This window comes from Cnephaeus nilssonii (genome assembly GCF_951640355.1).
Source record: "Cnephaeus nilssonii genome assembly, chromosome: 3".
Taxonomy (NCBI): Eukaryota; Metazoa; Chordata; class Mammalia; order Chiroptera; family Vespertilionidae; genus Cnephaeus; species Cnephaeus nilssonii.
Window position 1 is genome coordinate 56,297,914 of NC_137074.1, and position 22,021 is coordinate 56,319,934.

The following is a 22,021-nucleotide window of genomic DNA, read 5'->3' on the forward strand; positions in this document are numbered from 1 at the left end:
CAGACAGCCAGGCCGGCCCTCCAGCCCTCCCTAGGCCTGGGGGGAGCCAAGGTGGGGAACAGAATGGCTCTGCTCATCTGCTTTCCCTCTTTTAAAAATAAGATAATAATGACTGGCATTTCAAAGGGTTTTGTGAAACCAAATTAAGCCTAAGCTATACTTTAGTCTGCAGTCAGTGCTTCAAGGGCTCCCGAGATGGGCAGGACCACCCCTGTGGCCTGGCTGGTGGACTGGCCAGCTGGCCCCAGCACAGTGTGGTCCGTGATGGGGAGGGGGCTTAAAGGGATTTTCCATCCTCTGGCCCAGGAGTAGAGAGGAAAGCTAGGCTGGTTATGGGTTACATCAGAACCAAATGAGACGAAATGCCTAGTACAGCCTAACTCATGGCAGATACTAATAGATGTTTTTCAAATGGCCTCAATGGCAAATACAGGAATACTTCACTAATGTGACTCAACAGAGGTAAGAATAGCTCAAATTCATGAAGATTTCAGATAATGAAGACATGACAGTATAGAGTTTTTAAAACATTTACAGAGCTTAATGTATGTGCTGGTGGACAAGGCTTATCAAAGCTCACCCTAGGCCACCCAGAGGGCCCTCATGGATGCCCGCTGATAGCATCAGGCTGGCCAGGAATAAGCTACCCTCTTCCTCCGAATCTGGTAGCACTAATTGTTCCTTTCTAACTTCTCTGCTTATGGAAAGTACAAAGGTAACTGTAGGCCTAGTGCAAACTCCCATTACCATCAATTTAAAGTCTCTAGGCCGCAGATTAATGGCCTCCTGTTGCATCTAATCTTTTCATTATCCAAGAGAAAGAGCACAGCGATTGAATGCAGGGAAGGGAGGCGGTTTTAGAAAGGGCATAAAGATGCTGCCAGGGTGTCAGGTGGGCCAGAGAGGCACGATTTTTTTGATCTGGATTCTTTTAAAAAAGGCACCACCGCTGTACAGCAGGAAACCAGAGGAGTCTCCCAGAGAGAGGAGAGAGAAACAAAGACTGAGGACAGAACAGAATTCCAATTCTGGAGACTCAGCCACACTGGCCTAAGAAGGGCAGTCACCGTGGCCAGACCATTCAGAGCAAATGGGGCTTGGAACAGGGGAGAACAGGGAAACAGCAGGAGGAGGATCTGTGTGGATGTTGGGGAGGTGGGGGTAGTGAGGGGGGTGTGCAGGGAGGAGATGGGGGAGGGACATGGAGGTCAGCTTTTGCTTTTTATTTTATATCTACCTCTATCAGGTGTTTGACCTTTCTGTCGGATTTAGTCTTTGTATATAAATGAGTAAATACTATTGACTATATCTACTATAAATTAGCATAAATTATTATTTATTGTTATTATTATTGTTTATCCTCACCCGAGGATATTTTTCCATTGATTTTTAAAGAGAGTGGAAGGGAGGCGGAGAGACACAGAGAGAAACACTGATGTAAGAGAGACACTGTCGATTGATTGCCTCCCACACGCCCCCAACCTGCAACCGAGGTACATGCCTTTGACTGGAATCGAACCCAGGACCCTTGAGTACAAGGGATGATGCTCTATCCACTGTGCCAAACTGGCTATTTTTATTATTAAAAACTAGAGGCCTGATGCATGAAATTCACGCAAGGGGCTCGGCCCCCATCCGCCACAGCGGCCGCCTTGGCCCTCGCAGCCCTGGTTTCCTCTGGAAGGACGTCCGGTCTAATTAGCATATTACGTTTTTATTATTATAGATTGTTAAAGGCTTGTTTGTCTCTGGATAGTTCCCCTCCCCCCAATATTGTCTAACCCCCTGATTAACATGTCGTCGGATCTGGAGCAGAGTCCAGAGATTATAGGCACCAAGCCCTTTGCCGTAAGTTGAGTCGCTCACTGACTCACCCTATGTGTAAAGTTATCTCTTGCCGGGGCCGACTGTGAGGCCCTTGAGGCCAGGCAGGGACCACGCCTCCTTCCCTTGTGTTCTGGGTTCAGGACTTTGCTCAGCACACAGCTGGTATTTGAGGGAGGTCCTTAGCACCCCAACAGGGTAGGAGTCCCTGCCCCAGAGTCACAGGGTGAGGGGAGTTTCCAGGAGAAAGCATTTAGTCTGGTCTTTCTAAAGTCCACGCAGCAGCTGGTCAAGGACTCCAACCTCTACAGCCAGGATGTCACTTGCTGCTGAGAAAGCCCCTGTTCTCTGAATTGAATCTGTGACAGGAAAGGAGCATCAGGCTGCAGAACAGCTGTCACGAACAAGTCACCCATTGAATCTCCTGGGACTCAGTCCTGCACCCCCACTCTGCCTGGAAGGAAGACGCTAACCTCTTAATTCCTAGTCCTCCAGGCTCACTCTAAGGACAGGCGAGGACAGAGAGAAGCTCTGTAAGGAACCCAGAGCACAGTCCCCCCAGCGAGATGGGTGAGCCGCCTGAGGGCGGGGTCTGAGGCGGGGTCAGGAGGCAGCCCCTTCCAGACAGTGAGGGCTGAGGAGGGACACTGCGGATGAGTGACACTTGACAAGTGGGGGCAGGAGGGGAGCAAACAGGAGGGCTGGCTGCCACCCAGCAGGGTTATGACCAGCTCGAGCTGCCTGGCTTCTGCGGAGCCCGGCTTTATTATCCCCCCACCCCCCCAATGAAGCTGGGCATAACCTGGCAGAGAGAAGGGCGACAGGAAGTGGGACATTCAAGAGCCTGGCCTTTTACGGATCAATGAACTTCCAAACGGGAATACACAAAACCCGAGGTGACCAGCACCCCCGTTAGCAGGTGTGTCACTTCCTCAGCTCAGCTTAAGCTTTGATTGAAAAGGAATCGCAGGATCTCAGGAGCTGGAGCAAATGTGTCAGCTTCCCCACAGCTCCAAAGCCTCTGGGAAGGTAACTCCAAATCCCCAGGTCTGAAGGTGAAGTCAGTGTCCGGAGGGAGCGGGGAGCCGAGGGGCGGGAGGAAGTGGCCGGTGGGAGGCAGCCAGCCTGGAAGGTCCCGGGAACATGAGGAGACTGCGTAATGACATGGCACATCCCTGCCACAGACAGCAGCGGAGGGCTTCAGGACTGATGTGAGGGAGGCTCCCCAGGAGGGAGAGGACCTGACAGAGCTGACCTGGATTTGAAGGGGCCCTGGATTTGAAGGGCAGCCTGGAACGGAACTGGGAGCCTTGCTTACCGCAGAGGCGAGTCCAGAGTCAACCTGCAGGTGCCCTGGTCCCAGGGGCGACTTCTTGGTTCCCTCTGGCCCACCCCTCTCTCACCCCCCAGTGAGCACCCCAGCTACTTACAAGGGGCATAGAACATGACCAAGGTGTGTTTCTTCTTCTTCAGGGTCTCCCGGAAGTTGTCCCCCGTCAGATGCAGCACGCTGGTCTGCTGCTCTTCCCAGGTGGGCTCTGGGGGTGGGGGGGCCTCGGGGCTGCAGGGAGCCGGGGTGGAGGGGACACAGTCATCAGGAGAGGCCCATGAACAGGCAAGTGCTTCCTCCCCTTCCCCCCTCACCACGCAGGGGAGCATGAGAGAGACCCCTTTGCATCTTTTGTAAAGTTTAATTTAAAACCTCTGTTTAAACATGAAAAAATCTGTACCATCAGCAAAGATTCCCGATTCCCTCGGAAAAGCCTAAGAAGGAGCCACTCTGTGGAGGTGTGGAACAGCTGAGCCCCTTTCAGGGCGGGGCCGCCTCTCAGGTAGGGCCCTCACTCCTGGCCGTGGGGACAGCAGCTCCTCCACACGGCTCCCCTCTCGCCTTTTGTTTCTTCTGGGACCCTGAAGGCCGCCCACTACTTCCTGCTCCTGAACCTCTGTTCTGGTGGAGAGAGCATGGGCCAAAGAGTGCAGTGGGTCTGGGTTCAAATCCAGATTACTTACCAACGGTGTGACCTTAGGTAACTTACTAACCTCCTCTGAGCTTCCATTTTCTTTTCTGTTAAATGAGTACAATGATACCTACTTCCTGGGATCCTTAGAGAGCGCGGAGAGTGCATGAAAGCACCTAGCCAGCCAAGCAACTAACAGCTGTGAGAGCCCATGTGCTCTGATAAGTGACAGGCGCGTAGTGGGTGTTTATCATTTCTCACCCTCTTTCTGTCCACTGGTCCCCTCCCCCGGCCTCACAAAAGGATAGATAGAGCTCCAGGGTCTTTTAAAGCCTTTGTTGCCCTTGCCCCCTTCTCTACAGCCACGCTCCTCTCTCCCTTCGCTGAGAAGTGTCTCTGGGGGGTGGGTGGTCTGACACAGCCCCCTGCATTCTCTCCTTTGCCCCTGCACCCTGACACCCTATGGCCACTCTCACCTTCCAGAAGCACTCTCTCCTTTTCTGGTTCTATCTCTCACCCCCTGCAATTCCCCAAAGTTCCCATTTTGCATAAGCTGGTGTTTCTCAAAACACGGAGGCTGAAGGTCCCACTCACACTTCCTGAGTCAAAGATTCAAGGACGGCAGCCCCAGGATCTGCACTTTAAATCAGCACCTCAACACCAGGTGATGCTGACATACATCCAAGCCTGAGGTTTGAGGTCCTAACCAAGTAACTCCAGTTAGATGTTGCTGTTTTGAATTCTCTCTCTAAAGTCCTGGTTCCCAACTGGGCATCATTACACCAGGTACTAGGGACCTTGCAGAGGCTGGAATATGTCTTCTTTATCTCGCCCTCAGCAGAAATGAGGAAATAGTCTCGAATATTTAAGGTGTGTGTGTATGCTTGTGTGTGTGTGTGTGTGTGTGTGTGTGTGTCACACGTGTGTTGGGGGAGGGGTGTAGATAGGAGAAAGGCTCCTCAGTTGTGTCCTAACAATTCCTGCCTCTCAAGCAAGGCCCGAGGCTTCCTCCATTTCCCAGGGCACCTGTGTGACAGCTCAGTTAGTCCCTCACAGGACAGGGAAATGCTAAGAACTGCATGTTCCAATGTCCTGCGGTGAGTTGGAGGGCCTTTGGGCCTGTAACCGCAAGGCTACTCAGGTTCTCTGGACTTGCAGACTGTTGTGGGGTGGACTGTGTCCCCCCAAATTCACATAGTGAAGTCCTAACCTCTAGTGCCTTGGGAGGTGACTGTATTTGGAGGCGGGTCTATAGAGGTAATTAGGTTAAAATGAGGTCACGGGGTGGGCCCTGCTCCAACCTTACTGGTGTCCTTTTAAGACAGAAGAGGACACAGACACAGACCATGTGAGGACACAGCGAGAAGATGGCCAAGGAGAGAGGCCCCAGAAGAAACTAACCCTGGAGACATCTGGTCTTGAATTTCTGGTCTCCATAATTGTGAGAAAATAAACGACTTGCTCTCTGAAATCTTATTCTCAGCCCCAGGATGCCCCGGGCTGCACTGTGGACACCGAGGAGGCCCTGTGAGCCACCAGCAAACCTGGGTGCAAGTGAGTCCAGCTCTCAATACAAAGAGCCGTGTGTTTCCTTCATCCATTCACGGGGGATGGAACAAAGTGCAGATGATGGCACCTGGGGCCAAGACCTTGGGAAGGGTGGCTGGGGGCTCTAAAAAGAGAAACACAAGGCTTACTGGAGCTGACGAAACTGCACCCAGAAAGGCTACCAGTGGTCTCCTGGGTGAGGACCCGTGGTGAGCACACCAGACGTGGCTTTAGGATTGGGGAAGTCAAACTGGTCTTGGCTCCGTGGCCCTGAGCCAAGGGCAGTAGCTGCTAAGGTTTAATTCTCCTCCTCAAGGCCGTCTCCGGTGGCCGACAGCCAGGAGTCAAGATGTACTAGCAAGACCATCAAACTTACTTTCGAATCCACTCAATAAAACTCTTCTTCGTTCTGAGCACGGGCACTGCATATTTCTCTCCATTCTTAAAGTACTTCAATGTGGGGAACTCGGCGATGTGGAACCTTTCTGCCAGGGCCTTGTTGACAGTGGCATCGACAGCTGCAAGGACACCAGAGCTCTGGGATGGGGGAGAGGCCAACCATGCACGACAGCCTCAGACACGGTGCTGGCAGAACAGAGGAGCCCAGACGACAGCCCCCAGCTCCCTGCCCCCGGGCCTGCCGGGACCTCACTGTGGGGTGGCTGGCCCCTGGGCCCATGTACCCCAGGGAATGACCAAACACTGGCACGTTCATCATTTCTCATTATGGGCTGAGATGAGGCTTTTCAATCTGCCCACCAAGCAGGCTGGGTAGACAGACTGTGGCTGTTCCCAATAGCCAGCGTCCCAGAGAAAAGAGGGGGAATCCTGGGGCTTCTCCTCAAGGCCATGACCTGACAGAGGCTACCTGGACGGGCTTGGGAATGTGACCCCAGCCTCTCTGCACCCCTCCATCCCTGGTAGGGCCCCACCCATCTGACTCGGAAACGTGGAAGTACTACAGATCTCCAGGGGCCGGGAGAGCTGCTGCAGAGCTGGCAGGGAAAAGCCATTGCCATGATTCATGTCACTGATTCTTCAGACAAGAATGTGGTGGGGAGGTTAGGGGAAGGAGGCTTACGTCTGCTTCTCCGTGGAGGACTTCCGCTGCACTCTCAAACTCTGGCTTCATTTTCTTACAGTGTCCGCACCCTGAGGGGAACAATCGAGAGAAACCATTCCCATGGCGGGGAGGCTCTGGCGATGTCCCCCGCCGCCACCTCTGCAGGACAGCTCGGCCTGCTCCCAGGCGCCCGGGAGAAAAGAAGAATGAGGACAAAGAAATCGTGCCAAATCCACTGGGGAAGAGTCAGCCCCAACGAACCACCTATTTCTCTTCTATTCACAAAATACTTCTCATTCACATATTTCTATGGCATTGAATTCTGTACTGCCTTATTGTCTTCTGATATTTTAGGAGCAGCCAGGGCATCTTTTTAAAACATAAATCAGATAAAAATCCCCCTGGTTAAACCTTTCCCGTGGCAGGCACATTAAAATCCAAACTCCTTACCCCGGCCACAAGCCCACACCATCTGGCCCCTCCAATCTCAACCCCCTCCTGTCCTCTGCTCGGCGGCCGTGGCCCCCTTTCTGTCCTCTCTCCAAGCTCACGTCACCTCAGGGCTCTTAACGCTGGTGCCTGGAACACGATCTTCCCCCAGGTCTTTGCATGCCTCACTCCTTTATTGCAATCACGCTTTAGTACGAATTTCACGTCTACAGAGAAATTCCCTGGACACATAACCCAAAAAGGCCTCACTCCATCATGATCTCTTCCAATGCCCTATTTATTTTCTCAATTGGACTCAAAGCAGCTGGAGTAACTGCCTTACTTGTTCCCTGTCCATCCCCCCAACCGGACAGGCCTATCTGTCTGTCCAGCTCGCCACCACATCCCTGCTATGAAGGACGGTGTTCCACACACTTTGTGAATGAATTAACCTCATGGCTATACTGCTCAGGTTTACACCTGTGGTAACAGGATTTAACTGGACTAAATCCTTTTGGGGCAAGTCCTGCCTTGTGCCCAAATAGTTGCTGGTTTTACTAACCTCCTCAATTTAGTGTAACTGGCCACCAAGGCAGTTTACTGTGCAGGTACTTCTGCTCCCCGGCACCATTTACACATTCCCCTGCTCTTACCATGTCTAAAAAACATCTCCGGAAATCTCCAACACCCAGGGATATTGTTCTAAAGTGTCCCATACATACCCTAGCACTGACATGATATCATATGATTTTTGCTTCTAGCATTAATTCTCTCTGCTCCCTGAATAAAATACTGAAGCTAAGCAATAAACTTCTGTAGGCAGTTTTTGATGAGGAGACTGGCCAGGCCCCGAGGAGGAGAAAGGGCTGGCTGGCACCTGCTTGTTCTGGGGAGCCAAGCTGTGGGTCATGGGCGGTGCTGGCCTGGACCCCAGCTCCAGCTTCCTGGGCCTGGCCTTCAGGACATCCTGGCGGCAGGAGAGTGCGAGGAGGAGGGTTACACTCCGGCCCGCTGCGCTTTAGTGTCCTGATTGTGATTTGATAGGCCATTAAGTTTTATCACCAAACTCCTTGTTGGGTTTTTATCATCTGTGTAAGTGCACTTACGCTGATTTTCATGACCTGGCACAGAGGCTACGCATCAACTCCTCAATCACACTCTTCTCTGACTGTGGGAACGTTGGCCTCCCATCAACCCCAAGCCTTCAGATGCCTCTGGCCTCCATTCTCTTCAATTACACTTATGATTTTATTATCATGGAGACTTTCCTGGATTAATTTGGGAAGCTCCCTGGGACCTGAGATTCTAGAGGAGCCTGGATGTTCCTATTCCCATTCCTGCTACCTATATGAGCAGAAACACTGATGTCTTAACACCGTGAATGTTGTCCCTCCCCCACTCCGCCCCCTGCAGCCAGACACCTGAGAGCTTTTTTGAGGCTTCCAGCTGTATACACACCAAATCTGACTTTTGCACACTCACAGACACTCTGGGGCAAACCCCACACTGATGGATGCTTCCATCCGTCACATAGCCCTCTTCTTGTGCAAAGAAAGACTTAGGTTTTTCCCCTCCTTTATGTTAGTGTAAAATATAGATAACAAGCGCTTGAATGTTTTCTTCCAGGCCTCTATCCTAAGGAAATACTCTGACATGTGGACAAATATTTATGATGAAAATGCTCTGTGCAGCATGATTTATAACGGGGAAATACGGTAAACAACTCCAACCTTCAACCTAATGACGCTGGTTAAGTAATTTATGGTGCCATTATACAATGGAATAGTATGTGGCCTCAAAAGCATGTACAAAAAAGCATTTTTAAATAGCATTAAGAAAATACATATAAGATAATGTTAAGAAAAAAGAAAAAAAGATATGCACGGGAAAAGAGACTTAAAGAAGTAAAATGAAATCCCTTCTTTCCACCTGGCCCAACAAGCAAATGAAAAATCCAGATGAATTAAAGAACAAAATACAAAAGCAAAAATATTATGACAAAATACAGTGCGCTATTTTTGTATCTTAGGGGTAGATTTCCCAAGCAACCCAGAGGTCGGGATGGGAAAGCAGGTTTATGGAAGGCTCCGTGTGGAGACTGTGGCCTCGAGGGCTGCCAGGGTTTGTAATCTTGGCTTCCCTTTTTTGGCTATGTGGCCTTTGGCGAGTTCCTCAACCTTTCGGTGCCTCCCCTTCCTAACCTGTAAAATGGGATAATCCTGATACCGTCACAGGTTTTGTTATGGAGGTGAAATGAGTGAATATGTGGAAAGTGCTTAGAACAATGCCTGATTCATATAGTAAGCGCTCAAAAAAATTCTCGCTGTTATTTAACTACTAAAAACATAGAGCTTTTGTACAATGAAAGGCACACCCTAAAGAACGTTAAAGCAAGCAACAGACTAACAGAGAACATCTGGAACATGGATGATAAATAAAGATTAATATCCATAACCACAGAGTTCTAGGTCAAAAAGAAAAACAAACAAACTGGTCCAGTAGAAAAATGGGCAAAGGGTATGAACAGGTGGCTCACAGGAGAAATAAGGAAAGCTGATAATCACAAGAAAAGATGCCCGACTTCCCTGGAGTCCAGGGAGCTGCGGGCAAGTGGCCCTTTGGCCCAGGCTGGCAGGGCTAGAAAAAACTGACAGCACCCAGGCTGGCAAACATACAGGCTCTGTTACACCTTTCTGGAGGGCGAGGTGGCAGGATCTATCAAAGCTCAAGCACACGTACCCCATGGCCCAGCAACGTTACAAATTTCAAGAATCAGTCATAAATATTTAGTCATATCCCCAAATACGTATGTTTACACTTGTTCATTGCAATGTTTGAACAGTGCAAGGCTGGAGACAACCGCCTACCATCAGGGGAATAGTTTGCAATTTACAGCATCTCTAAATTATAAAACGCTATTCAGTGGTTAAACGGATTGAGATAGATTTATATGCCAACACCTACGGTTACATGAAAACATCTTCGAGACCTACTGGTGAGTGGAAAAAAAGCAAATCACAAAAAAATGGACAGGGAATGATCCTATTTACATAAAAAACAAGACCCGCTTTTTAGGTAGAAGCGCAGAAGGAGAAGGATAGAGCAACTGTTCACAGCACTCAGCCCCGGGAAGGAAGACGGGGTGGGGAGCACCGTGTTCGTACGTATCCCCTGAACCTTGCACTGCCAATAATGCAAATGTCATTAATATTATACTTAAACTATTTGTGCAATTAAAAAAATAAAAGTGATTGCATGAAGGATTTTATGGCATGATAGTTATACAAACCTCTACATGTGCCAGAAAAGTCAATTTAACTGTATGTAAATCTAATAAATAAAAGTTAAAGACAAGGGGAAAATCAAAGAAGCCAGCAAGAATGATGCCAAAAAGAGAAATGCGGTTTCCTCTGAATCATGGGATTATAGGTTGTTGTTTTTTTACCTTAATCATTTATATTTCTCTGTGCCTTCTAGATTTTCTACGAAGATCACATATTACTTTGAGAATAAGATTGAAATAAAGAAACAAAGTCTGGATTCAGACAGGGACCTGCCGTCCAATGGACTGTCAGCTACTGCAGGGCAGGCCGGGCGGGCACAGCACACACCTGCTGGTGGTGGGTTGTGGCAACGAGAACATCCACAGGGCCTGTTGCCAAGGAAAGGGGGAGGAACAGGGCAGAGCTGCTGGCTGGCCCCCAGGGTCCTAGGGAAGGGGCGGGGGGGTGGGGGTTTGGTTCCCCAGCAGCTTCTTTCTTGGATTCCCTGCACCCACAAGGGAGACAAGCCGCTTCCCAGCGACACCCTCCCTGGGAACTCTCACTTTGTCCTTTTTACCATCCCTACACATGGGACGCTCATTCAGGCAGTGTTATTACAGCATCGAACCCTTCCCCGGCCTAAGGCAGGGCTGGAGTTACAGGGAGAGGGAGGAGCAGGTGGAGGTTATTGCAGTAAAACAGATGGGGACAAGGACAGATGAGTGACAACATATAATCTGATTTCTCCTTCAGGAAGCAGCAGAAAGGAATGAAAGGCGCCCAGGAGGGGCAGTTAATGTCCTGCTGCCACGCCCCCTCCCGACACCATCTTTGTCCTCCGTGGGACGGGAGAGCTGGGCTGGGGCTCAGCCTCCCGCTGAGATGGATGACAAAGGAGGACGTGCTGAGCAGTGGAGAGGCCCCCCAAGGCTGGGGCCCAGGCCCAGGCCTCACACTTCCTGGTGCACAGGCCCCTCTCGGAGCCCACTGCCCACTCAGACTATCCTCCCCGGAGGCCTGGCCGCTCCTGGAGGGCAGGGTCCAGGGGGCAAACCCGCTTTAAGTTTCAGTTTCCCTGCTCCCCGCTGTGACCTGGGCAGAACTGGAGCTAACTGTGGAGGGCCCGGCACTGTGGCCCAGCCTGTGCTCATTCGCTCAGTGACCACTCGGATGTCAGATACGTGGCTGCAGAAGAATCTGTGGGGTTCCCACCACTGCAGCTGGGGGAGAGCAGAAGGCAGGCGAGGAGGTGAGGGAGAGGCTGAGGGCGAGTAAGGGACAGGAGATCTGGGAAAGAGGTTGAAGAAACAGGGGCCAGTGAATGTTTGATCATTACAACAGCCATGGCCGTGCCTGTCCTGCCAAGAACCCAGGAGGGCAGCTCAGTGGGCACACCCGGGCTCCAGGCAGAGAAGCCAGTGACTTGCCCTGGAACCCACAGGTGCGGGGAGCACCCGCCTGGGGAAGGCACAGGTCAGGAGGAAGATGAAGACCCGTCTCTCTCGGCCTTTCGAAGCTGGAGCAGGAAAGAAACAAACGTGGGGCACTGACTCTCCATAGAAACAGCCCAGCAGAGAGAGTCCACGGCTCTTCCTGGAGTCACTGTCAGGAGCAATGTCCATGTTCTTCCTATACTTTCCTATGCTAACCCTTGGTGACACATACATGCGGTCCGTTGGGATCCTTTAAAATCTGATGCAAAGAAAGGCCTCTCCCACCTAGTAGGCCTATCCCAAGGAACAAACCAAGGACACCTGGCAATCCTTCGTACTCTATGGTCTTCTGTGTCGGCAGAGCCTACCTTGTTTTCCCCAGTCTCCAAAATGGCCTGTTTCTAAACCAACCCCTCTTTGGGACTGACACCTGTAATGTTGTGATTTCCAGAATTCACCTTTTCTACACTTGGGACACCTGGGACAGCACTGCCAGTCTCTGGCCTCCTGGCATTTGTCCTTTTCTCCGGGTTCCTCAAACACCCCCAAAATGGATCCCCAATCACTGGAGCAGCTGGCATGATACACAGCTAGGCCACCAGGAGCTCTCTGCTCTCAGTTCACCTCCTGGGCTCCGTGTTCTCTCTAAACCACACGTACTCCATCTCAACCCAGGCTGCAGGCCGTGCTCCTGGGCAGGGAAGGAGGACAGTGTAGAGAGATTATCTGATGCAGAGCCACTGCCATCTGATGTGAACTTGGACAAGCGGTTCATTAAGAAGCTTTACCTCCTGTTTTAGCCCTGAGCCCTCTCATGCTGCCAGGCCCCCCCCCCCCGCCCCGGATACCCCCCCAACACACACACCAGAGCCAGGCGCTGACAGACACCTCATCGGGGAATGCAGGGTCCCCAACTGGCAGACACCCACCAAGAGGGGCCTCTGACAGCTCCATTTGCTAAGTTTGAAATCAGAGCCCCTCAGCGGGGCTCTGCACAGAGCAGCATATTAGTTGTAATGTTCATTAGTAATGACGAATGGGGAAAACAAAAGCTGCCATCTGGTTTCTAGTTCTCACTCTCTGATTTCTAATTTAGCTCCAGAACAACTTCATTTGTTCATTTTCTCATTCGTTAAGCCCCTACTCTATTCTGTGCCCATGGGTGACTTGGGTCAGGGGCGGGGGCAATGAGTGATGTCCTTTTGGTTCAGGGAGGGAAGAGAATGCATAACGAGGGGGAGGGGCAGGGAGGGACCCTACAGTCAGGCTCCTGGCCCCAAGACCCTATAAGCATCAGCCACTACAATGGTCCCTCACAACCTATGACTACAAAAAAACAACAGACAAAACAGATCTAGTTGGCAACCAGGGTTGTTAAAAAGAAAGTGCTTCTAATGTATCTGGTACATATTTTTGGATAATTTGCAGGACTCATCAAAGGGGACACCTACTCTTCACGCTGTGATCATAAACCACAAACCACTGCCCAAACCTGACGCAGATCAGAAATTCCCGGGGGGACTGAAAGCAGCCAGTTTGCTTCTGCCTTTACTGCGGGGAGAGGGATGCAGGCAGGATGATTTCAGCTCTAGCCTCCACCTACAGGGACACACTCACTGAGGCCCCGGCAGGGCTGGGGTGACCTGCTCCTAAGGCCCTTAATCAGGAGACTTTTTGAAACACAGGTTTTTTTGGGGGTTTTTGTACGTGTCAATTTTTTAGAAATCAAGAAGGAAAAGGGCCAAAGGGAATACTTTTCCTTTGGATTCTCTTAAGAATTTGACACATAAGAAAAAAAGAGTTGTGGACATCCCCAGTAGTAATCCATGTAGGAAAAATTCCCACATAACCACACCCACGCAACGCTTCAGGGGGAGGGGCGGGCAGGCCGATCAGGGGTCAGCAGTGCAGGACTCACAGAGCGGGGAACAACGTGTCACTCCTTGGTGCGTCAGTCTCCACATCTGTAAAATGGGGTTAGTCATATTCACACTGTGGATAAGATAAAAGGAGATGACCCTGCAGGAAGCCACGTTATCACCACAGAATGAAGCGCACTGTTATCATGAGGATCCCTATAACTAAGACGATAATAACATATTGTCACTGAATACGGACTGGACAATTGTGACACTGATTGGCAGTTACTTTTTGCTTTATTTTCCTCCTCCACAATCTCTTATTCGCTATCATTGGGCCAAAGAACTGGTGAGAAGCTAGGAAAGAAGAGCGCCCCCCACCTGTACACCATGTGTCCTAGGGTGCCAACGACCTACCTTCTTCACCCACCCCGGGCGGGCCACCCTCCCCCAGTACTGCTCCCAGGAGCTCTGTGCCCCAGGCTGTCATCCCTTGCTCTCACCCATCCTTGCTCACTTTATAAGAGCAGCCTTCTCCCTCTTGGAAATGAATTACAACCAATCTCCATTGGAATGGGGAGGGCACTGGCCTAGGGAAATCCTGAGCTATAGGCCTTCCAGCCATATTGCAAACACATTTTACAACTTCATTTGTTCATCTCCTCATTTGTTAAGCCCTTACTCTATTCTATGCTCATGGGTGACTTGGGTCGGGGGCAGGGGCAATTTCCTTCCTTGATCCACTGTGGCTGCTTCAGGCTGTGACTGGCCCAGTGAAGCAGAAGGAAGGCATTCTAGATGCTGGGGAGTCTGAAGCTCCAGCCCTGGCCTCACTGTGCCCTCCCAGTTGCTTGGCAACAAACAGCCCTCTCGGGGCCTCAGTTTCCCACCTGTAAGATGAGGGGTGATTACTGTTCTAGGCAATATCTAATGGCCCTTCCGGTCCTAATTCCTCCAATTCTGGGAAATTCACTTGCATTTCCTGATTCACACTGACTTGGAGGAAGTGGCTCAGGTCTGCCAGGTGGAGCTGAGGGGCACGTTGCAGCATGACTGGGACTTGGGGGATGCAGGGCGGGCTGCGTGCACCGTGGAGGCAGGGACCTCGCCTAGCACCAGAGCACCCCTGGCACCGAGGAGGCATCCGACGAGCAGGCGCTCAGTGGCCTTGCATCCCGGAGCAGCGCCTCCTACGCTGAGCGGGGGGAGGAGATGGTGGGGAGGAGCCAGGCTCCACTCACATGGGGCGTGGAACATGACGAGGACAGAGGAGTGCTCCTTCAGAAACTGGTCAAAGTCTTCATCGGTCAGGTGATAAACGGAGCCGCCCTCATCTGCCCAGGGAGTCTCGGGGACCTGGGGCTGTGGCGGCTGCGGACTGGAAGACCAAAAACAGGCAGAGCTCAGAGCACGCCCTGGGGCCTGAGCAGCCCGTACAAAATCCAGCCCCTTGGCTCAGAGCCCCCCTGGCTCGGCCAGGCTGGCTGCAGGGCTCACCAGGAATCCCCCTGGTGGCGGAACGAGCAGAGGGGTGAGTGGCCTGGCCCTGCCCACCTCCACTGTCCCCGCAAAGCCTCTTGGAAGTGCTTAGCTGATGTCCCATCACAAATAGTGGGGTGCAGCGACAGCTCTCTAGGCAGCTCATGAAATGTCGCTGCCTCCCAGGAATCTGGAGGTTTGTGAGCTTCTCAAGCTCTTTCAAACGTTCAGCAAACTGGCGAGAACCAACAGCACAGCAGAGTGGCCTTTGGACAGCTGGCTGTTGTGTTTAGCAGCGCCCCACAGGCAGGGACCGGGAGAGGGAAGACCACAGGGGAGGGGGTGCACATGGGGGTGAGGAGGAAAGAGAGAGGCCGGGAAGGGAAAGGGAGGCTGCTGCATGGGTGACCAGTGTGGGAGGAGGTCATGGAAAGGAAGAGGCGGGGGCCAAGCGAACCGGGCTGGGGGTACCCTAAGTATGGCAGCATCTATGGTACATCACAAGGCGTTCCTAGAGACCAGGCCAAGGTTATCTAGTTCTCCCCGAGGCAGAGCTGGAGCAGGAAGAGCCGCTTGGGGTGAGTCCAAATCCCAACTCCACCATCGCTGCCTACAAAGCCTTGGGAGCCCCCAGCCCCTGTGGAGCCTGCTTCTGCCCGGGGTAACTGCGTGTTGGTGTCTACACGGCCAGCGGTCCGCTGTCTGAGCGGGAGGCGCTCAGGTGCCCTCCGTGGCTGGTGACACGAGCTCCCTGGTGCTTCACTACCACAAGCACCTTAATTGCCGCTTTGAAAAAAACCCATCAGGATGACAAATGTGAAAGACAACCATTGTTTCCTGCTTCTCAGCGCTGATAGTAGAAAAGTGTAAAGTTCCAGCAGCCAGGGCTGAGGATTATGAGAGCAATGTGGTGGACACAATGGAATCCACCACTCCTACCCCACAGCAGGGCCTGGGTGTGACGGTAAACCCCCCTCCCCCGCCTCAGAAGCCCTCCTGGTGCTTCTGACTAGGCCCGGCTGGCAACCTCAGTCATCCCCTCCCTGTAATGGGGAGCGGCAGGGAGATGGCAAACCACTCTCAGCCCTTGTGCATCCCACATCCAATGGGGCTGGTGGCAAAATCAAGCTTGGGAATGTCACCAGCCAGACAATGGTCTCAGACCAACACCAAGAAACCTAAATTCTTATGCTTGGGATCAAAATACCAACCCCTCCAAACACACCATCAATTCCACTTCGGAGAATTTATCTTTACAACACACTTGCACTCGGTAAAATTATGTGCATGCAAAGGTATTCGTCGTAGGTGACTTGTCATAGCGAAGACTGAAAACAGCCCAGTGTCATTGGTGGGAGATGGGCAGGTAGCCTGCAGTCCGTCCACCCGACAGAGGGCTGAGCAGGGCAAAGGACCAGGAAGCTGCTCCACTGTCGTGGGCAGACTGCCGGGACACACGGAACAGGCCGTCACGTGCTAACAAATGTGGGAGAGATTTAATAAATACTTTTTCACATTTGCCCGTGTCTGCATAAAGAAACGAATCAAAGTTGCTACCTCTAGGGGGTAAGAGCAAGGAAACAAGACTTTTCAGTGTATAATTTTTAAGTATCTTTTTAAAATTACTTTAATTATATGAATGGAATTAATATTAAAATAACTAAAATCCGGCAAAGCGTACACACTGAATGGAGAAGCCATGGCTTAGCAGCAGTAGAAGCACATGCAAACGCCTGAGAAACTTCTAGTTAAACATGGCAGAGAACACACTCCCAAACCGCTAACGTAAGAGTGCAGCTTGTTGTTGTTGCTGTTGCTTGTAAGGATGAACCCACAGGAGCAGAAAGAAGGCAACCATGAAGAGAGAAAAAAGGCCAGTGCCATTTTAGAAGTTAGAAAAATGACTTAGGCAAACGGAGGGCAGGATCCTGATGCGGGTGCAGAGGGTACGGGACGGGGGAGGGGGCCAGAGGGGGCAGGAACCACACCGATGTGCCAGGCAGAACTCCAGCGGACTCACAGACACCACCCCCTGGAAGCGGGGCTGGGGCTGTGGCCCGGGCTGAAAGCAGGAGGCAGCTGAAAGCTTGCGCGGCCAGGCCCTATCCTGCCCCTGCTCTAGCAGCCAGGTGCACACCCCTCTCCCCGCTCCCACCCAGCAGACAGCGCGAAGCTTACTCTCTGGAGAGGACGGCCAAGTTGGGCACAGTGGTGAGACTTACTGGGAAGAGGGGGATTGAGTACAAGTCTGAGGCCAAACACTTTTTACTGTCTCTCTCCTTGGAGATTGGGGCTCCCTCTTATCTCTGTACCCCTGCACCTAACACACAGCAGATTCCCAGCAAATGCTTTCTGAATAAACGATGGAACAAGAAAAGAATGGTTAAAGGACCCGGAGAAGACCTCGGAACACAACAACTACCTTTGAATATTTCCGACTGCATCAGGAAAAGAAATTAAGATTTATTTTCCATGGCCCCGAAAAGGAGAACCAACAGCCACAAATAGAAGCCCCAGAGAAAGAACTGCAGCTCAACAGAAGACAGAACCTTCTATCCACAACAGATAAGCAGGAAAGAGAGCTGATCGGGGGTCAAAGGACCTGGGCTGGAGTCCTATTCCTCCACTCCAGCTCTAGGGGCTCAAGCAACCAACTTGACTTAAAACAAAAGGCAGCCCAGCCAGTGTGGCTCAACGGTTGAGTGCGACCCATGAACCAGAAGGTCATGGTTTGATTCTGGTCAGGGCACGTGCAAGGGTTTCTGGGCTCAATTCCCAGTAGGGGGCGTGCAGGAGGCAGCAGATCAACAATTCTCTCTCTCGTCATTGATGTTTCTCTCTCTCTCTCTCTCCCTCTCCCCCTGAAATCAATAATATATATATATATATATTTAAAAATATACAAGACAGTATATTTGTGGGCCTTTCTTTATCTACTCCTCAGGTATACCTAGACAGAAAGTGGATGTGAGACAGCACTTTGTAAATTTACGAAGTGTGACTCAAATGTTCCTAGAGACTCATAACCTAAATCGTAAGAACCCTTCCAACAGGAATGGACAGCCTCAAAGGGAGCCCCAGCCCAGCTCTCCGGGGTGTCTGTGGGGCTGAGGTAACTCCACTGACCCTAGAGGTGATGCGAGCATTAAAGGGAACTGCAGGGGCAGACTCACTGACGTTGACACTCCCTTCCCACCCTGAGACTGAGTTCCCGGGTGATGACACTCCCTTCCCATCCTGAGACTGAGTTCCCGGGTGGTTCGCACAGATCCTTGCCTGAGGCAAGTGCCCGAGCCATGGAAGAGGAGATGCAAGTCTAAGCCTGACAAGAAAACTCGGCGCTTGTTTTCAGCTCTCTCTGGTGAGTATAAAAATAAACAGGCAGAAATGGGTGGCTAGGCCGAGCCGATTGCCACTTCCGCATACTCCACCTCCCGAGCCCACGCTGCGGCATGAAGTCTGCAGCGGGGCCTGAGAAACAAGCTGTCAGGAGCCCAGAGGGCCCAGCTGCCATTGCCAATGCATCTACCCCCCAGCCCTGGGACACTGGACACCGGGACTCCCCGCCCAGCCTCGCACTGTGCCCACCCACCAGCGTCACTCGTCAGAGAGCAGGATCTGGGCTCTTTTCCTCGAGCTTCCGAAAGTCATCCAGAGAATTAGCCAGGCTGGATCCACCCTCATCCTCTCCACCCTGGGCTGCCATTGCTGTGAGCAATGGAGAGGCCCAGGGAAGAAGGGCAGGGAAGCAGGAGAGGTGGGTCACTGCTACCCACCAGGATTTGGGGGAAATCTGGTAAAGACTTAAACTACCGGCACTCAGAGCTGGGTATATGTGTGTGTGTTGGAGGGGAGGAGAATCTAGAAGGAAATTCACCAAAATATCAGAACACATCCCATTATCTTTGGGAAGTGTGTGTGTGGGGAGGGGAGGGGGGGCTTTTTTGTTGTTGCATAACGATATTTTAAAGTCTTTCTAAAACAACATATCTCATTTCAATAGCCTTAAAATCTAATTTTAAAAGAGTTTTAAACAATTAAGCCAGTTGGCAGCACAGTGGCATTGCTAGTTCTTGCTGGGTGTGAGATGAGGCCGCTCACTGGGGTCTTTCCGGAGGCCATCTCCTTGCCCACTGTGCTGGGGGAGTGGGCTGTGTGTGTCCCCGGACACAGTGAACAGGTGGCTGGGCATCTCTGGATGGGTTGCCAGGGAGACCCAGATGTTACCTGCCTGGAGTTATCCCACCAACCTGGAGACCCCGGGGTGAGCCGGAGCTGCTAACAAGGTGGGTGAGGAGAGGGAGGGGTGATGGAGCGGTGGGAAGTAGGGAGGCACCCACCCAGGACACAGACCTGGAGGCAGCCCTGGGGTTCAGGCTGGAGCCCAGATCGGTGAGAAGCTGGGCGGGCGTGTGCAGACAGCAGGGGTGGGGACAGAGTGGCAGGCCACAGGAGGAGATAATAATCCGCCTCAGAAACGCCACAGATAGGTTTTCCTTGTCTATGGTTAGCAATTCTCAATATGTTTTTTTAAAAAAACCAAACCTATCCTTTCAAAAAGACAAGAGTCTATTTTGAAACCAGAAAAGGTTAGAGGAGGGGAGGGAAGCAGGCAGGTTTTTATGCTCTGGTGACAAATGAGACTGTTGTTTGCTGAAACCTCCCAAAGCGGAGCGATATGCCTGGCTGCTGGAGCGGACACGGCTGTTATCGAGTGAAAAAGGAAGATGGGGGCAGCGAAGGCCCAGGTTGAGACAATGAACATGTGTAATGGGCAGCTGCCTTCCTGGGCAGGGGCTGGAAATGAGGTGACAGATGGGAAGAGAGATAGGAAATACTCCAAGAAATCAAAGACCCTGCATAAACAACATTCTATCGTTGTGTTTCATCTCCCAGGCCCCTGGGCACAGAGGACTGAGAGTTTCGACTTTTAGAATCGAATAGTTTGTTTCTTGTGGGGTTTTTCTTTGATACAACATTCATCCTCTTCTCCCTTTCTGAAAGCACACATTTTCCACCTCCACATTTTGGTGACTATTCTTTAAGCCTGGGCCCCTCAGGTAATGTTGTCAACAAATATCCACCAGGCTGGCCACGGGGGAGGGGCCGACCAGAACTCCTGAAGTGGGAGCTGCTATCAGATGGTGGTGATGGTGGGAACTGCGGCGGCTGCAGCTGGTGGGCCCTGGCCCGGCAGCTTATCAGCGGCAGAAGCTAGGGCAAGCTACTTGATCACTGTGCTCGGTTACCTCGTTCTTACAAGGGTAATAGCCATATTTTCCTCTCAGGGCTGTTCTGAGGACTGGAAGAGAATCCACCTAAAGTGCTTAGAACAGTGGCAGCCACAAAGTAGAGCCCCCACAATGCTAGCTGGGATTATGCAAAAATGACCACACAGCGGTTGTGACTGGTTAAGTGCAAACCGATGCCAGGCCAAGCAGGAAGCAAGCAGGTGAGCGCTCAGCTGGGCCGGCCTGGGAGGCTTCCGGGAGAGGTGGCCCCACCCCCGCTCCCCATCCACACAGTCAGGGTCCACCCATCACGCCAAATCTACGCTGAGCACGAGGGGCCTTCGGGTGAGGGGGTGCTTTGGGGTATCGGGGGCCTAATCCCATTACCAAACGGGGACCACAGGCTGCGAAGAAGCAGTGTCTGTGGGGAGTTGCAGGGTGAACAGCCAAGCGCTCTGCACGCCTACGGCATCAGAACATGTCTAGTAGCTGCACAGCACCTGATATGGTGCTATGTTTGAAATAACACGCAAATGACAATTCTATTTTCAGAGAGACCTACAGTGACAGGTCTCAAACCTGGCATCTGGTGAGAAACACGTCTATCCACGAGACCGATCGTATAAGGAAAAAAACTATCTGAAATGCGATCATCACAGCCAAAGTCACACCAAATCCTCCCAACTCCTGCATCCTAAACTCAGAGCCTCCCCACCCTCCCACGTAGATGCAACTCAGAAATAGCTGTGTGGGCAGCGTAACGGGTCCTCCCCTTTCCTCGCCCTCGTCCTCAAACCGCAGCCAGAGCCCTAGGACCAGGGACCACCCTGGGGCCTGGCGGATGCCCCTCCCTCTGGGCACCAGCTCCCCCACCCCCGCCTGCAGGTGAATGCCCAACTTACTTCTTCAGCCACTCCACAATGTCCTCGGCCGTGGACCCGTAGTTTTCATACTGGAACAGAAACCGCCCTTTCCTGTAAAACGTGTAGAGACAACGTGGGCTCAACCGGGGATGCACATGCCATCGGGGAGGCGGCGGGCATCCGCAGGGAGGGAGGGGACTTACTCGAAGTAGCAGATGGTGGGGTAGCCCCGCACGTTGTACTCCTCCTTGATGTTTTCAAATTCCGAGGGGTAGATGTTCATCCCGGCCAGCACCTCGGATCGAAGGGAGAACAACCTGTCCACCCTCTGCCCAGCGGACACCTCACCTTGTCCGTGTGCCTCCTGTCCAGCTGTCCCACCAAAAACGATGGGGACATAATGAACAGGACAAAGGCCCTGAAACAGAGGTGCAGCCCAGGGCAGCAGGGAGCAGGGCAAGCGGGGCCAGCTGGGAATGGCAGCCGCACGCTCTGGGAGAGGCACCTGGGCCCCAGTGCTGCCCCCTTCGCACAGGTGTCTTCCACCTGCCCTGAAGGAAGAACATCCGAGAGCAGAGACAAGGCTCTGGGGTTTGAGGAAGAAACCTGGCCTTGCTACTAAGTTCAAGCAGGTCCTGGAGGGGGACCACGGCCACCAAGGACAGATTAGGACTCTTCTTTGCCCGTGTCAACTCTACTCCCAAATGATGGGACCACCACGCAGCCATGCCACCGTGTCCTCAGACACCTTCCTGGATACCTCATGGCCCGTCCACCTTGGCTTCCTGTGCAACATCCGTGTGGTTGTCAGGATGACCCGCCTGCCTAACTCTCCTCTCTCCAGACCCTGCTAGGCCTCCCCGACTCCCTCCTCCTGTCTGGGACCATCACCCACCGCCTGACCTGACCACCGTCTCCGAAGTCTGAACATGCTCTGGTGGCAGGGGTCCACATGCCCAGCACCCCGGCATGGGAAAGAGTTTTAGTGGCTGTTATCGACGACAGGGCTGCTCTAAGAACAACCCAGAGCAGGGTCCCCTAAAACATCTTTCCTGGAGCAGAAACCTC

The 22,021-nt window shown here is 52.2% G+C and overlaps 1 protein-coding gene across 1 annotated transcript in view; it reads right to left on the bottom strand.

Annotated features, from left to right (window-relative positions):
- Nucleotides 1-22,021, bottom strand: part of PDIA5 (protein disulfide isomerase family A member 5) — a gene marked incomplete at its 5' end in the record, with an annotated part of 83,635 nt that overhangs the window by 8,450 nt on the left and 53,164 nt on the right. Inside the window, 6 exons of the mRNA XM_079762150.1 lie at nt 3,255-3,385; nt 5,710-5,870; nt 6,415-6,485; nt 14,622-14,758; nt 20,993-21,064; nt 21,157-21,248. Coding sequence (XP_079618276.1) covers nt 3,255-3,385; nt 5,710-5,870; nt 6,415-6,485; nt 14,622-14,758; nt 20,993-21,064; nt 21,157-21,248 — 664 coding nt within the window. The remainder of the gene's footprint in view (nt 1-3,254; nt 3,386-5,709; nt 5,871-6,414; nt 6,486-14,621; nt 14,759-20,992; nt 21,065-21,156; nt 21,249-22,021) is intronic.